The 16,098-nt window shown below is 53.6% G+C and overlaps 2 protein-coding genes across 4 annotated transcripts; both read left to right on the forward strand.

Moving 5' to 3' along the window:
- Nucleotides 1-993: 993 nt before the first annotated feature.
- Nucleotides 994-3,097, forward strand: SDF2L1 (stromal cell derived factor 2 like 1). Its single transcript, XM_019757681.2, has 3 exons — nucleotides 994-1,262; nucleotides 1,584-1,780; nucleotides 2,701-3,097. Exons 1-3 carry the CDS (start codon nucleotides 1,076-1,078, stop codon nucleotides 2,980-2,982), a joined length of 666 nt encoding a protein of 221 aa, XP_019613240.2. The 5' UTR covers nucleotides 994-1,075; the 3' UTR covers nucleotides 2,983-3,097.
- Nucleotides 3,098-9,338: 6,241 nt separating this feature from the next.
- Nucleotides 9,339-14,142, forward strand: LOC141569184 (uncharacterized). Of its 3 annotated transcripts, none has more exons than XM_074321424.1 (6): nucleotides 9,339-9,921; nucleotides 10,159-10,282; nucleotides 11,280-11,330; nucleotides 12,127-12,341; nucleotides 13,049-13,119; nucleotides 13,419-14,142. In XM_074321424.1, the coding sequence occupies exons 1-6, from the start codon at nucleotides 9,700-9,702 to the stop codon at nucleotides 13,525-13,527; spliced, it is 792 nt and encodes a 263-aa protein (XP_074177525.1). In that variant the 5' UTR covers nucleotides 9,339-9,699; the 3' UTR covers nucleotides 13,528-14,142. The 3 variants fall into 3 exon arrangements, with proteins under 3 accessions (XP_074177525.1, XP_074177527.1, XP_074177526.1); XM_074321426.1 differs by having other exon boundaries at nucleotides 9,339-9,864; XM_074321425.1 differs by lacking the exon at nucleotides 11,280-11,330.
- Nucleotides 14,143-16,098: the final 1,956 nt, after the last annotated feature.

Raw genomic sequence — 16,098 nt, forward strand, 5'->3', positions numbered from 1 at the left:
ATGTTGCTGTAATTAAAATGACTCTACTCAGGATTTTCTGAATGTAAAATTCTGGATGAGTTAATTAAATGTGAACTTTTCTCCCTGCTTTGTTACTGCCTCAAGTGCATGGGTAGTCAGCCTATTGAGTAATGTAGCCCGGAGCCAGTTCCCACTTGGCCCCAGCATAGGGCTTGGAGTGAAGTCAACATAAGAATGTTCCACGAATGAATAAATAAACAGTGGTGTAAGTTTCCCACCCTTGAAGACTTAGCTGACAGCCCTCTGAGAAGGCAGTGAGACTGGAAGCTGCAGTCACCCAGTCTTGGTTCATACAGTCACTTGGTCTCCTAGGCAGGGCTCTTAGTTTCCTAAAACAGCTTTGGGGCTTTCTTCTGAAAACAAGCTAGTATCCTCAACAACACAGCTCCCTGCTGCCATCTGCTGCCCAATAGCCATAGTGCCATGGAAGAAGTCAGTAAGTGGCCACGGGAATTTAGAAACCCTAGGGTCCAGGGACTGAGATGACCCAATGTCAGAGAGGAGGCAATGACCGAGTGACGAGGGGATTAGTTAATCCCGGGGTCCAGGAACTGAAGGACCAGGTGGTTCAGTATCTGAGATCTGTCGACCTTGTGACCACAAACTCTAGCGGTCGAGCAACCTCAAAACCGTGCAGATGCGGATCTAGGGTCGGAGGGGACAGATGACCATGATCGAGGGCTCGGGGATCTATGATGAAGGAGCTTGGTGAACAGGAGCTCAGCGGCCGCTGGGTGGGGTGTCCTCCCTTACCACGGCTCCCGGGCGGCTCTCCTACAGCTTGGCGCCGCATCAGCCTTCCTTTGGTATTCATTGGTGAGTCCTTGGAAGCGTGGACCAATCAAAACGCTCCTCGTGTCTCCTGCCCCCCTCCCAGCTGCTGCTCTCGAAAGCTGGGGGCGGGGCCTCTCTACTCTGACCCAATGGTAGGGCAGGTGAAGAGCAGTGCAGGCCGGCAACTGGCTGCTAAGGCGGGCTGGGTCAGAGCCGGATTGGCCGGCGGCGTAGACGGAAGCGGCCCAAGGGCCCGAGCTGGCTGAGCCCGGCTGGGGCGATGTGGAGCGCGGGCCGCGGCGCCGCTGCTGGAGCGGCACTGCTGGGGCTACTGCTGGGCCTCTTGGCGCCGGGCAGCGGTGCCACCAAAAGTGGCGCTGGGCTCGTGACCTGCGGGTCGGTGCTGAAGCTATTCAACACGCAGCACAGGGTGCGGCTGCACTCGCACGACATCAAATACGGATCCGGTGCGCGGGGCCCGGGACTGGGGCATCGCAAGAGGACGGGGCGATCGTGAGGGTCTGGCGGGCCAGGAATCTGGGGGTTATCTGGCCGGAGTTGTTGGAGGACCGAGGGGGAAAAAGATCGGCGGTTCGAGGGGGTCGTCAGGCTATGGGCAGCAAGGAGGGTAGTCCGAGAGCTACGGGCCGAAGGACTTGGAGTTCAGCAGGAGGCCAGGTCTGGGGGCTGGGGTGTGAGCCTTTGGGGTCCCAGTGTTGAGGGTGTCCCGGCCGAGGGTAACGAGTTCCGGGATTGACGGCGACGCCGGGTGGGGTGTCGCACCTCAGGCAGCGGCCAGCAGTCGGTGACCGGCGTGGAGGCATCTGACGACGCCAATAGCTACTGGCGGATCCGCGGCGACTCTAAAGGCGGGTGCCCGCGCGGGTCCCCGGTGCGTTGCGGGCAGGCGGTGAGGCTGACGCACGTGCTCACCGGTAAGAACCTGCACACACACCACTTCCCGTCGCCGCTGTCTAACAACCAGGTGAGCTCCCTGCCACAGCCCGAGAGGCTTCTGGTGTGTGTGTGTGTGATAAGCCGGCGACCGAGCCTTGACTCTTCCTCTCACCTGTTCTGAGCCTTAGCTTCCACTGCAATAGGAATTTCAATTCATAAATGTTTACTGAGCGCCCCCTCTGGGGACACAGAGGCGACTCGGCTAGGGTCCAGCTTTCTTGAGCTCTCAGCCCAGCAGGGAGATGAATAAGAAAGAGTGATTTTATCCTACTGGATAGCTCCACTCCTTGGGGGAGAGTTGGACCCAAGAGGGGCATCCGCATGACCTTTGGGGTAGGGCACAGGAAACCCCGCAGGGGAGGAGGAACTCAGGCTGGGTCTGGAAAGATGAGTAGGAGTCCTCTAGGCCATAAAGAGGAGAAGAGCATCTTTCCAAGCCTGGGGAAGAGATTGTGCATGAAAGACCTTGTGCATGGAGTTCACTGAAACTGGGTAGGGGGTGTGGGGGAGGAAAGGTGGGAGGTTAGGGAGGGAGCAGGTTACAACAGAGGGTGCTTTTGGAGGGTTGTCAGAAGAAAAAGTGTGAGCTAGAGACTTTGACTGTCCTCAGGGGTTGGACTTTGTTGAAGGTCAGAGGAGTTATGACAGTGAACATGGAAAGAGCAAAGAGTCCTTGGCTCTGTGGGGCCAAGTGGTCACCACCCAGGCAGATGGGATGGGGTGTGCATGTGTTTGAAGAGCCTGTGTTGGAGAGGCCCTACTGGGCGCTGGGCTTGGGGGTTGTGGTGTCCCATTTTGCAGCTGTGAAAGCTGAGGTTCAGAGAGGTACAGGGAAGGACCTGAGGCCCAGTGCTCTAGGTGTCAGTGCTGCTGCCAGGCAAGTGACCACAGGGGATTCAGTGTGCCCTCTGTGGTGACTATTGTCCCCACCACCCTCTGCACCCATAGGAGGTGAGTGCCTTTGGGGAAGACGGCGAGGGTGACGACCTTGACCTGTGGATGGTGCGCTGCTCAGGGCAGCACTGGGAGCGGGAGGCTGCTGTGCGCTTCCAGCACGTGGGCACTTCTGTGTTCCTGTCAGTCACCGGTGAGCAATATGGGAGCCCCATCCGTGGGCAGCTTGAGGTCCATGGCATGCCCAGCGCCAATGCACACAATACGTGGAAGGCCATGGAAGGCATCTTCATCAAGCCCAGTGTGGATCCCTCTGCAGGTCATGATGAACTCTGAGAGCCGTGGATCAGTGGACGGAGGGTGGGGCATCTGCAGGGCCACTCTTGGTGGAGACTTTGGGTTTGTAGGGGTTCTCAAGTGCCTTTGTTAATTAAAGAATATTGGTCTATGATTGTTTTTGTGTGAGCCTGGAGGTGATCAGGAGGTGCCAGCTTCCCTGGCTCAGTTCACTATCTCTACCTCAGTGCAAAACCGATGTCTCCTGCACAGCTTTGACAGCTGAACCCGTCCAAACCTTTTTGATGCTTTTCCATGCACTCCAATACTGCCCTATCACCTGTAGATGGTCTGATGTCAACGGATCTCTGTTCCCTAACCCCTGAGCTTCAGGAAACTTTATTAAGGGCTGGGGCCGGGGCTTCAGCTGGATGAGTGGGAGCCCCAGGCCTCTTATCCCTTGAGGTGAGGCTGCTTCATTCTCCTGGCACCCCAACCCTAGCAGTTGTAGCAGTCTTGACACTTGTTTTTGAGCAAGCACCAGGTTGGGACTCTGCCTATCTGCTGGAACTTAGCATCACATGTTCCCTCACTTTTGGCACAAATGGCACCCCATGCACCCCAGCCTGTCCAGGCAGGTGGCATCTCAGGCCCCCACTCTGACCTTTTAAGGTCCCAAAGGGAAAACAAAACATCAAAATATATCGCAAGGGAAGGTAAACGCAAAGAACTGCTACCTGCAGAGATCTGAGAAAACTTCCTGGAAGAAGAGGCACAATTTGGGCAGGCATAGCATTACAACTTAAAGGCAGGAAGAATAAATAGGAGAGCCTTAGTAAAAGTAACAGCTCTGCTGCTGTGTGGGTGACCTCTAGAGGTTATGGCAGAGATTACAGGCTTCTTGGATTTGCTAACTCCACCCAGGGGGTGCTGTGTAAGAGTTTAAGAGAGAGACTGGGGGTAGCATCTGGTTGGAAGGGGCTTTGGAGGAGTGTGGGCAGAGCATCTTACATTTGAGAAATCAATTGGCTTTATGGGCGTGGGAGAAAAGCTGCAGCCAGTTGTGAGGCCTGAGGGGAGGCAGATCCTATGTAGGCCCATTACTCCCCATCCTCGCCCTCATGAGCTCCTGCTTTGTTCACAGACCCTTTCCTGACCCCTCCATTGCTATACCTCTTGAGCATTGTCTACAAGTCTACACTCCTCTCCCATCACTCACCTGACATGAGACAGGATTGGAGTGCAAGTGGATTGTCAGGATGTGATCCCAGAAAACACTGGGGCAGAAAACTGGAGACAGAGAAAGCAAGGCAGCTGGTGAAGTTTGCATTGTTTGAGCAAGTTACCCCTGTGGGCAACTGGAGCTTAATCCCACTGAGGAGTTTTGGGACCCAGTGTAGAGCATGCGTCAAAGTTATACCACCCAAGGGGCAAGGAAGTGGGGTGTATCATCCAACCCAAGTATCTGCCCTCATTGGCTGAGGGTCCTGGACAGGTGGGTTAATTATTCTATAGCACTTCCCACTTGCCCTGTACATTGGGAAGTGTGACTGAGGACTTTATTCCACAGCCGGGGAGCGAGGTGGGGGAAGCCCTGAAGCAGAACCACAGGTGCTGGCAGTGAGCATCCTTTCCATAGAGTTGAGTGCCAAAGGACTGTGGGCAGGGCACCAACAGTGTGGACCACTCTGCAGATCCAATGGGATATTCTGGTCCATCCCTGGCCCCTCTCGGTTGTGAGTCCCTTTTGCCGCTGCCTATTACCTCACTACCACCACACACACATAAATACTGAGTGTTAAGAGCAGAATCAAACTGCAGAGCATGTACGAATCCTTGGGAAACCAAGGTGGGAGCAGGTAAAACGATTCCGATTGCAGGACAAGACCAAAAATTAAAACTGCAACAGCAGCAGCAGAGCTCTCATTTATTGAACACTAAATGCCAGGCTCTGGACCAACGATTTACACAGCGTCTCCTTTGCTCCTGGCAGCGAAGTAGGTTTACCGGTGAGCAGTATGGGAGCCCCATCCATGGGCAGCTTGAGGTCCATGGCATGCCCAGCGCCAAATAATTGAACCTATAAAGTAGGTTCAATTATTTTCTTAATTTTGCAGAGGTTTGTAAAGATTCAAACCCAGATCTGCCTGCCTCAAAAACATTTGCTCTCAGCTGTCGAATTTAGAAAATAATACAGGAGGGGGCCCAGATGCACAGCAGCCTAAGACACCCCCCACACACACACACACACTCACACACACACATGCAGCTATGTGAGGGCCAGGCGGTATATATCCTTCCAGGTCATCAGCCCAGGAGCCGCACTTAATGATTATCCACAAAGTGGATCGCAATCCCCAGGGACCCAAGCCGACAACCCTTTTCCCGTACCTCCCACAAGGCTCCACCGGCTCCGGGACGCGGTCTCCGCAGTCCAGGCCTGCCCGGGTGGCTTCCCGCAAAGCCCACTCGGGTCAAGCTGGACGCAGGGTGTGCGTGTGGGGGGTGGGGGAGAGGGGCCCACCAAAGCCAGGAAGCCCATTGCAGCCGAATATTCAATCTGGGAGGCACAAGGAGCAATATCAGCATGCAAAATGAAGCAGCTTGGGACCCTGCTCCACCTCAGGCTTGAAAAGCGCGAGTTCGGGTGTTTTCCAAAGGTCGCAGCCCCCTCCCCTGAGGGCTCAGCTGCTCCGCCGGCGCCCCCCACCGGACTTCCAAGTGCTCTCGTCCGCGCCGGTAGAAAACTCGCGGACGCTGGAGCTGAGAAAAGGCGGGCAAAGTTCCTTTTGATAAGTTATGAATGGGGAGAAAGTGTCTGTAAAACTCATTGTTAAAACCACGGAGCCCGAGACTCGGTCCGCGCCGGACCAATCCCGGCAGGGAGGCTATTTTGAAATAGCTCCGTTCTCAGCCAATCGGCGTGCGGGAGGCGAAGCCCCGCGCCAGCGCCGGCCAATGAGCGCGGCATTATGTTAAAAAGCCGGGGGTCCGGCCCCGCCGACTGTCAGAGGGTTAAAGATGGAGCCTGGGGACGAGACGGCGCCACGAGGTGCGGGATCGTTCTGGTGGAGACGACGGGGGAGGACGACTGCGGGACCTCTCCCGCTAACTTTCTGCATCATTCCCCGGCCCAGGGCGGAAGGGGTGTCCCGCCGCGTGAGTAGCAGGGTCCGAGGTGGCTGGCGCGAGCAGGGCGGCTCTTCCTGGCCGGACTGTGCGGAGCCGCGGAGCCGCGCAGCCCGGACTCCGGGCGCCTCTCTGGGTAGGAGACTCCAGAAGGGCAGGAATCCCCCATCACCCCTGTTCTTCTGAGCCGCTCTGGGCCGCGGGGCAGTGAATCTGTTGAGACAACGCGAAGCGCAAGTTGGGGGCCAGGGATGGGGGCCTGAGCCCTCAGGGGTGCGTCGTCCCCGTGTGGGACCACCCTTCTCCCGGAGCCGCGGGCCGGATGAGGGCGCAATGTCCTCGAGCTGTACCCACCCCCGCTCCGGGCGCCTGTGGGCTTCGGCTTGCAGTGGAGCGCGGGCCCCTGTCCTTTGTGTGTGCGCCCCCTCCCCCGTCCGCTCCCGCACCGCGGTTGGAGTTACCCCTCAGTCTGGGGTCTCTCCACCGCAATCTGGAGCGTGCTGAGGAAGGTCCGGATGCCCTAGGGTCCTGAGGACCTGGAGGACTGCAGCCCCGCTAAAATTCCCCCTCGTGGCCTTGATGTCCAGGACAGGACCTCTAGCCCCACCCACCCAAGGTTGAGCTTCCCATCCTGCGTGAACTGGGGGAGGTGGGGTCCCCCCTGCTGGCCGCAGGTGCTCTGACGAGGTTGCACTACTTTGCTCTGAGAAGCAGTGCAATGATATTGTCAAAGCATCTGGGACCAGCCTTGGGGACCCCCTCCCCCACACCTCCACCACCTTCTCCCCAGCCTGGGCCCCTTGGGCCTGCAGGCCCTTCCCTTCCCCCTGCCCTGCTGGCTCCCTTCTCCATGGAAACTTGAGATCCTGGCCAGGCCTGGGCCTCTGGGGTCAGAGGGCACCCTTCCCCCAGGCGGAGGCCCCGCCCCAGTGGGCCAGCATTTCAGGTCTCAGATCCCCACCGACCACCGGGAGAGGCGCTGGCAGGCCTGCCCGACACTCTTTCCCTGTTGCACTACTGTGGGCCGCTGGGAGGCAGTGCAATGATGAAAGGGCATCGGTCAGGTCCAGCCTACCACCCACAGCGCCTGGGGAGAGGGAGTTTTGCTGCCTCACTCCACTTCCCAGCAGTTAGGCACAGGTCCGGAGCTGAGCTGGACCCTCTATCAGAGGATTAGATGAGTGCAGAGCTGGGAGATTGCCTCACAAGCTCTCCATCTGAGTCAAGGCTGGACAGGTGAAAGGGCAGAGGCCCCGGAATCAGAGGTCTGGTTTGAAGAGGATCTTTCATACTAGCACCTTGGGTAAGCCTGTGAACTCCAGGTTTGGTCAGGGCCTTATGGAAAAATAGAGGCCCACTGCTTTGCATAGAGGGTCTGTCTGGGCCTGGCTCAGACACAGCTCACCCTTGACCATGTGGAAGTGAACTGGACCCAGCCCTCCTTGAAGGCTTTGGGGAGAACCAGGCTCTGGAGAGAATGTTCTCCTGGGTTCTCACCAAGAGCAGCATTATCTGGGGTGTGTGTGTGTGTGTTGGGGGGGGCGGGGGGTCTAGGGATATAAAGCCTGCAGGTGATGCCCACCAACTACACCATCTTGTTCTCTTACAGGGAGATATGCTGCCCTGAGCCTGCAAGAGGGACTGTGAGGTGCCTGGCATGCTCACACTAAGCTGGACTTGGGGGATTAGAGCTGAACTGCCAAGGAGCCTGGCCCAGGCATACTGGCAAGGATGCTACATCCACCATCAGGACGTGACACAATGCCCAAGGTTTTTATGTGTCCAGTAACAGTCATTCAAGCCTGTCTCCTTATGAGGAGGCCCAGGTTCCAGATGGGCTTTTGGGAGTACCCCTGACCCCTGGCTGAGCACATTGGGATACCAGTTTCACCCCCACCCTAGGAGTAGAAGCCCTGGCGTCCATGGGGAGGATAAGGGGCAATGATACATGCTCCCCTGCCTCCTAGGCCTGACCCTTTGAGGTTCCTCCATCCCAAGGCCACTTGACTCAGGCCTGTCCTCTCTTCCCCTGAGTTCCAGGTGCCATGGCTAGAGGTGGTCACCTTACTTCTGAGCAGATTCTGTACCCACTGGCCAGAGACACCCCCACCTGCCAATGTAGCTGTGGACTCAGGACTGCTCAAATGTTCCCTCCTAGGGGAAGACTTTTCTGGGATCCACAGCATCCAATGTCCCTCCAGCAGAGCCTGTTAAATAGAAATTGTCTCCCTGTGGCTGAAGTCCTCATTAGATCAGGAACCCCTGAGGGTAGAGACCATGTCTTTTTTTAATCTCTTGGCAGTGCTTGGCACAGAGGAGGGGCCCATTATACTTTTTAAAAATACAAATAAACATACATAAAGTGTGAAGTAATATTAGCATAACATGATGGGGGCGGTGGTGGGGGTTAATCATGGGTCTGCTTGACCCCTCAGAGGATGTTTCTCCTGTTTATAAAAAGGCACTGTGTTCTAAAGTCTCATTTTGTAAGTTACATGAGGTCAGGAAGCAGAATGTATATTTGAACCCAGGTGTATCTGTCTGCACCATTAGGCAAATATACAGGCCAGATCTTAATTGGTTCTCCCCAAAGCAGGATGAAGTGAGTGCCACCTTCTGTGATGGGGCTAGAAGGCTGGTTGTTTGGTGATGGGAGGTGAAAAACCTCATACTTCTCAGGTGCACTCCATGGATCTCAGGGCTGATTTTGGAATGTGGAGGGAACAGGGAGGCAGCAGTCCAGGGTGCACCCACCGTGTTAGTGGCTGGGGTGGGTGGTGGTGTCAGCCACTGACCAAGTAGGAGGGGGAAAGAAGCTGTGTGCCAATCTGGATGTGTTCAGCGTGAAATGCCCAAGAAACGTCCCCAGTGGACCCTGGATGTGGGTCTGGAGCTCAAGGGAGGTCTGAGCCTGAGATGCAACGCAGGTCAGAGGTTAAGTCAGTTCTGGGGTAGGAACTTCCAAGATGGTATGGTGGAGAAGGGGCCTTCTAAAACGCATAAGTTGGGGGTGGAGATGATGGTGAAGAGGCAACAGCGAGTATAGAGCAAAGAAATGGTTATGAAGGTGACAAGAGAAGACATAAGCTGGAGAGGAGTGGGTTTGATGCTGGAGGGTAAGGAGAGGAAAACTCCGGGGATGGAAGAGTTCCGGCCATAATGAAATCCTTGGGGCGTTGTCTGGCGGGGGTGGGGGTGGGGGGCAAGACTCTGGAAGGAGGATTGGGAGGCTACAGACCATGAGGAGGGGCGCATCCAGGATGGGAAGTGGCTGGAGACGGGCCGATGGGTGAGGGTAAGAGTTCGGACACTAAGTTCCCAGTGGGGCCCTAAGCCGGGCCCCCACTCAGTGGCGATCGCCCCGTCGAAGACGGGAGGGCGCATGCCCAGAGCGGCGGGCATTGTCACGTGCGGCCATCTCGCGAGTTTGGTCCGGCCCGCGATCTCCGTGGGATTGGCTGGAGCGGTCCGGGCCGCTGCGGCAGTTACCTAGGGAACCTGCTGTGGGGGTCAGAGTGGGTGCGACCCCGACTAGCCCCGGCCTTCGGGAACCGCCCCTCTCCCCCGACCAGGGGAAGGTGGGGTTGTCGCGCCCTAACGTCCACTCCACCAGCAGGCAGCCCCGGGCCTGCCCGCAGCCCTTCCGGGATGGAGGTCCTGGACGAGTTCGACCCCGAGTTCCCCCAGAGTGTGACATTCTGCCAGCTCATCTCCAAGGAGGACTTCGAGAGGCAGGCGGCGACTTACACGGAGCGCTCGCTGCGCCGCCTCTTCCGCAGCCTCGACCGCAACCCGGCACTGGCCGAGAGGGTGGTGCGCATGGGCAAGCAGGCCGAGTGCGAGCGGCGCGGGCTCCTTTCCTTTCTCTGGGTGCGGGCCGCCGGCGGGGCTGCGGGGGGGTAGGGTGGGGACCACGAGGGCGGGTGTTGTCACCACCCCTGCCGGCTGTCCTCGAGAGCCGAGCGGGATCGGAGGTGGAGGGAGGCGCCGTCGGGCCTGGCTGGGTTTGCCAGGTGAAGCCCGAGGCAGCACAGCTTGGGGAGTGCAGCAGCGGGCGTCTCACCCATCCAGCTTCCTCCTGCCCTACCTCTTCCGCTGTTGTCGCAGGCGAAGTTCTTCTGTGCAATCCAGGGGGAGCTGAACTGTTGCAACAGCATGGGCGCCCTGGAGATGCACCAGCGGCTGGAGCAGTTGAAGAGGCGCATCCACCGCGTGCATGTCTATTCCCAGGGTGAGGCTCAACCTCTGCCCGGATCAAGTAACCCAGTAAACCTGACTCGACCCCGTGTCCCTGGTCCTAAAGTCTTCATTATGAAAATGAACATACACAAAACTAGAGACTGCATTGAACACTTGAGGACCCGTTACCCAGCTTCAGCAATTAGCCTCATCTTGCCATGCTTGTTTCACTCTCTCTACTCCCTTTTCTTTTTTTGAGTATTTTAAGGGAAAGCTTAGCCATCACTGTATTCCTGAATACTTTAGAATGCTTCTTAATTAAAAAAAAGTTTCTGACATAATCACAATGTTATAGCTGATATAGACAACAATTCCCTAATATTAGCTGATACTTTGTCCATAATCAGGTCTCCCTCATGGTCCACAAAAAGTCTACACTTGGTCTGTCATGTCAGGACCCGACCCAACAAGGCTCACACATTGGTTTGGGTGATAGGCCTCTTAGGTTCCTTTTCACTAGAGGGACCCCATAATTTGTGTCCACATTGGGGCACTTGTGAGGATGAAATGAAAGGGGGCCATATTAGTGACCACACAGGGATGGCCAATGAGCATCCATAGCCACATCTGAAGTCCCTTTTGATATGGGATGCCCTCACTTTTCACTCCCTGCCATCAAATTGAAGAACGGTGTTATCCTCTGGGGTACCCCACTTTATGGGTTTACATCTGTTGTCATGGTCACTGGTGGTGGTAGCTTTGTCCCCTCTCTGCCTACATTTCTTGGACAGTGGCTCTAAAGCCTTGATTAGATTTGGGTTCAGTTCTTTTGGTGTGTTTGTGTTCAGTGATAGACTATGCTAGTGGTGAAGCTACTTTCTTCTGCATCACATGGGAAGGCCCAGCTCACCTGGGGGGGTTTCACTTTCTGTGATGCTGAGTGTGAATGCTCCACGTCACCATTTCATCCGATGACAAGATGCATAGCACTTGTAGCTTTTACCAGACCTCCTGAGGTAGCATTGATGTTACTTATCCTTGTTTTACAGAAGAGGAAGCAGAGGCCCAGGGAGGTTGGCCAACATGTGCAAAGTCACATAGTAAGTCATGGAGTCTGGACTTGAACTCAGGTCTGGGTTGTGCTGGGGTGCAGGCTCTTAGCCTTCAGGATAGTGCTCCCTGGCATTGGTTATTGTCATTCTAGATGAGCTATTCTGATCGGCTGTATGAGGAGCTTGTTAACACCCACATTGCAGGTAGTCTTCAACTTTGAACAGTAGAAATAGCCAGACTCTGAATACGTGAGGAAGACCTAACAGGGTCCTGCCACTCAAAAGATTCCCTCCCTGAGTCCCACCCCTCCCTGCGAGACCTCTTCCACGTGGGTTTTCTCACAGAAGGTCCTTTTGCACACCCACAGCATGGCCCTGGAGCTGGGTGTAGTCAGTGGGCTCACTGCCCAGGGCCTGGATACCCTCCTGAGGGTACTGGCAGATTCAGGAGCTTTCCATGATGCTTGGGGGGGAAGGGTGGGCAGCAGACCAATCTGCTCAGGCCACGACCAGCCCTCCTTGGCAGTGACACTCTATCACTTCCTATGAGATTCTGCCCTTCAGAGTCCGACAGCCTGCTCGTGGATCCTGCTGTGCCTTGTACAGTTGGAGCTTCCAGTTCCGCTTGTAAGATAGAAATGAAAGTACCCTTTTCCTGTGGGGCAATTGTGGGGTTGGTGAGATGGTGCTTGTTGGTGGCTCTAGGCATTATGTGCTTTGGAGTGGGGGCTACCTCCCCTCCTTGTTGGAGAGAGTGTGTGAAGACCCCACACCACCATATTTGGCCCCCACTCTACCCTGGTCTGGCTGCAGGGTAGGCACTCACTGGCACCTTTTGTCACAGATGCCAAGAAGAAGAGAAGGAAGCTAAAACGGAAGAAACCAGAACCCATCCTCTTGCAGGACCGGTCAACCTCCCCGTGCCTGCCAACACTGCTGCCATCACCACCACTGCCACCACCTGCCACTACCATGGCCTCTGTGGTGCCACTACCATCACCCCCTGTCTACACTATGCCCAGGGTCTTTGGCCCCTTTCCTCCGCTACCCAGCAAGTCGGTCAGTGGATGCATTACTCCCTCCTTGTGGCCCTGGGAGGGGCAGACACTGTCCCCCTGCTCAGAGCCACCCCAATGGCTCTCCCGGTTCCACAGCAGTGGCTCTCAGAACTTTATTTTTAAGAACTTTTATTTTTAAGCGGTAGGAAACTTTTTAAGACTAGGCAAAGTTTTGGATAGAATGGCAATGGATAAAGTCAATAAGGGGGGGGCCGCTCTGGTTGACGAGTCAGGTGGTGGTTGAAGGCACAGAGTTCTACCTGCTTGGCCTCAGCAGAACAAGGCAGCCCCAAGTGCACCATGCAGGAATCTGGGGCTGCCAAAGGACTGGCGGAGAACCACGGGTCCCCCCGACAAGGACTCAGCCCCACCTCTGCCTCTCCCTGTGGGTGTCATTCTCCACCCCGCCCTCTAAGTGCCTCTACAGGGCCCTTCCTAACTGTCTGCCCTGCTGAGTCCTGCTTATCCTGCACTCTCACTCCAGCCAGCCTGCTGTCTCCCAGGCTAGGTTAGGACCTCCTCAGTTGGCTCCTAGCCCCCCCCCCCATCCTGTTCCCTGCTCCCCAACACTAAGCTCAAGGTGGGCACACAGGATGAGCCTGACATATTTGCTGATTGAAAGTCATATAGTAATAGTTCTTGTATAAGGTGATTTTCTTCGCAGTGAGGCCCCTAAACTTGTTCTGAGATTACCTTTATTTCCTACAGGTGGAGAAATTGGAAATTTCAAGTACTGAAGTGAAATTAAATTGGACTGGCCAGTCATTGAACCCAAAGAGGTGAAAGGAATTTATTTTGGGCTTGAGGCAAATGAAAAGGGAGCATTTTGGGGAGCATGCCATGTGCCAGGCTCAGCTGTTATTTCCTCCCCACCCCTTAGTTAATCCTCACCACAGTCCTGAGTGGTTATTCTCATTGTCCAGGGGAGGAGTCCGGGCTCAGAGATCTGCTCTGTGTGAGGGAGTCCGTGTGCCCATATCAGAGGTGTCCCATGTGAGAGGCATGCCCACCGAGGCTGGGGAAGCCATGCCTGGGAGGAGTCCAGAGCTGACGTCCCCACTTCTGCCCTGTCTTGCAGCCGCATGGTTGATGTGACCCCCTTGGTCCTCAACCCTGGAGGCTTCCATTTCTCCTACCTGCCTGGAAACAGTGCGCACACGCTCCATTGCCCTGGCTTCCCCTGGTAAGCGTGATTCGGAGCCTCCCCCGGGCCAGACACCATCCCGGCTCAGCCCTTGCCCCACCTCTAACTGGCATTGTGGTGGTGAGGCCGAGGGCTGACCAAATGTTCTTTGTGATGGTCCCTTCTACTACCTGGAAGAACCCTAATATAATCAGGGTTGCTGGAAAAGTTACTCCCCTCCCTAGTGTTCGCAATGGTGAAAATCTGAAACAAACAGCCCAGGGGCCAACAGGAGGGAACAGTTGTATCACTTGTGGGCAGCCCTATGATTTATATACATGTGTGTTTTGCAAAGCAGGGATTTACAGAATATGGGGTTTTTAAAAAACACCTGTTTTTTTTCCTAATAGTTGTTCAGTACTTCCTATGTCATTGAGTGTTATTCCAAAATATGATTTAGATTGGCAGTTTCATTGCATATTATCTCAATAAAGCTGTTTTTTTAAAAGAAAAAAAGCTTTATTGAGCTATTATTCACATGCCATATAATTCACCCATTTAAAGTATACAATTCAATGTTTTTTTAGTATATTTAGAGTTATGAAACCATCACCACAATTTTAGCACATTTTCATCGGCCCAAAAGGGAGCCCCTTAGCCATCACTCCTCCATTCTCCCCTCCAGACCCTGGCAACCATGAATTATACTCTAGCTCTATAGTTTTGCTTATTCTGGACATTTCATATAAATGGAATCATAATATATGTGGTCTTTTGTGTCTGGCTTCTTTCACTTGGCATTATGTTGTAGTATGCATCATTTAAAAACAAGTTTTTGTGGGACATAGTCTTCAGTTTTCTTGGGTATACTCCTAGAAGTGGACTTGTTGGGTCATATGGTAACTCTGTGTTTAATATTTTAAGGAACTGCCAAACTTCCTTTTTTTTTTTTTTTTTTTAAAGATTTTATTGGGGGAAGGGGAACAGGACTTTATTGGGGAGCAATGGTCAAATTGTTGTCCTTTCAGTCTTAGTTGTGGAGGGTTCTGTTCAGCTTCAAGTTGTTGTTCTTGCAGTCTTAGTTGTGGAGGGCGCAGCTCAGCTCCAAGTCCAGTTGCCGTTGCTAGTTGCAGGGGGCACAGCCCACCATCCCTTGAACCGGCAACCTTGTGGTTGAGAGGACAGGCTCCAACCAACTGAGCCATTCGGGAGCTCAGCGGCAGCTCAGCTCAAGGTGCCATGTTCAATTTTAGTTGCAGGGGGCGCTGCCCACCATCCCTTGCGGGACTCGAGGAATTGAACTGGCAACCTTGTGGTTGAGAGGACAGGCTCCAACCAACTGAGCCATCCGGGAGGCAGCTCAGCTCAAGGTGCCGTGTTCAATCTTAGTTGCAGGGGGCAGAGCCCACCATCCCTTGCGGGACTCGAGGAATTGAACTGGCAACCTTGTGGTTGAGAGCCCACTGGCCCATGTGGGAATCGAACCGGCAGCCTTTGGAGTTAGGAGCACGGAGCTCTAACCGCTTGAGCCACCGGGCCGGCCCGCCAAACTTCTTTAAAGCAGCTTCGTCATATTACATTCCCACCAATAGTATATGAGGTCCTAATTTCTCCACATCTTGTCAACACTTGTCTTTTTGATTTTAGCAGTTCTAGCGTGAAGTGCTATCTCATTTTGGTTTTGACTTACATTTCCCTGATGGCTAATGATGTTGAGCATCTTTTCCTGTGCTTATTGGTCATTTATGTATCTTCTTTTGGAGAAATATCTATTCAGATACTTGCCCATTTTTAAAGGAGAAATATCTATTCAGATACTTGCCCATTTTTAAACCATATTGTCTTTTTATTATTGACTTGTAAGACATATTTATATATCATAGATACAAGGCCCTTACCAAACATATGTTTTGCAAATATTTCCTCCCATCTGTGGGTTGTCTTTCACTTTCTTGATGTTCTTTGAAGCACGAAAGTTTAAGACTTATTCCTTTTGGAAAACAATATATCGAACTGAATAAATGAGCAAAATAAACAGAAATAGTCTGAGATATAGAGGAAAAACTGATGGTTGCTAGATGGGAGACGGGTGGGGAGGGGGGAGAAGGGGAGGGGATTAGAAAGCACAATATTGCCACGGGGATATGAAAGACAGTTTGGGGAATATAATCAATAATGTTGTAAAAAGTTTGTAGGGTGTCAGATGGGCACATGTCTTATTAGGGAGACCACTTCATGAATGGTATAGATGCCTGACCACTGCACTGTACACCTGAAGCTGAAACTGAATAGTAGTGTATGTCAACTATAATTACATATATATGTATGTGTGTATATATATATATATACACACATACATATATATTGTCGTGGGATATGGAGTACAGCATAGGGAATAGAGTCAATGGAATTATAATAGATATATATGATGTTAGAGGGGCAATAGATTGGGGGAGGGGGATTTATCACTTTGTGAGGGGTGAAATGTCTAACTATTACATTGTTTGGTACAACTGAAACTGGTTAAAATAAAACGATATTTCAAAATATGTCAGGAGCCACAGAATTTTTCAAGTTCTCTGATCTAGTAGTTTTCATCCTAGAAACTGGCCCCAAGGAGATGATTAAGGGGAAA

This window comes from Rhinolophus sinicus, linkage group LG16, assembly GCF_036562045.2.
Source record: "Rhinolophus sinicus isolate RSC01 linkage group LG16, ASM3656204v1, whole genome shotgun sequence".
Lineage (NCBI taxonomy): Eukaryota > Metazoa > Chordata > Mammalia > Chiroptera > Rhinolophidae > Rhinolophus > Rhinolophus sinicus.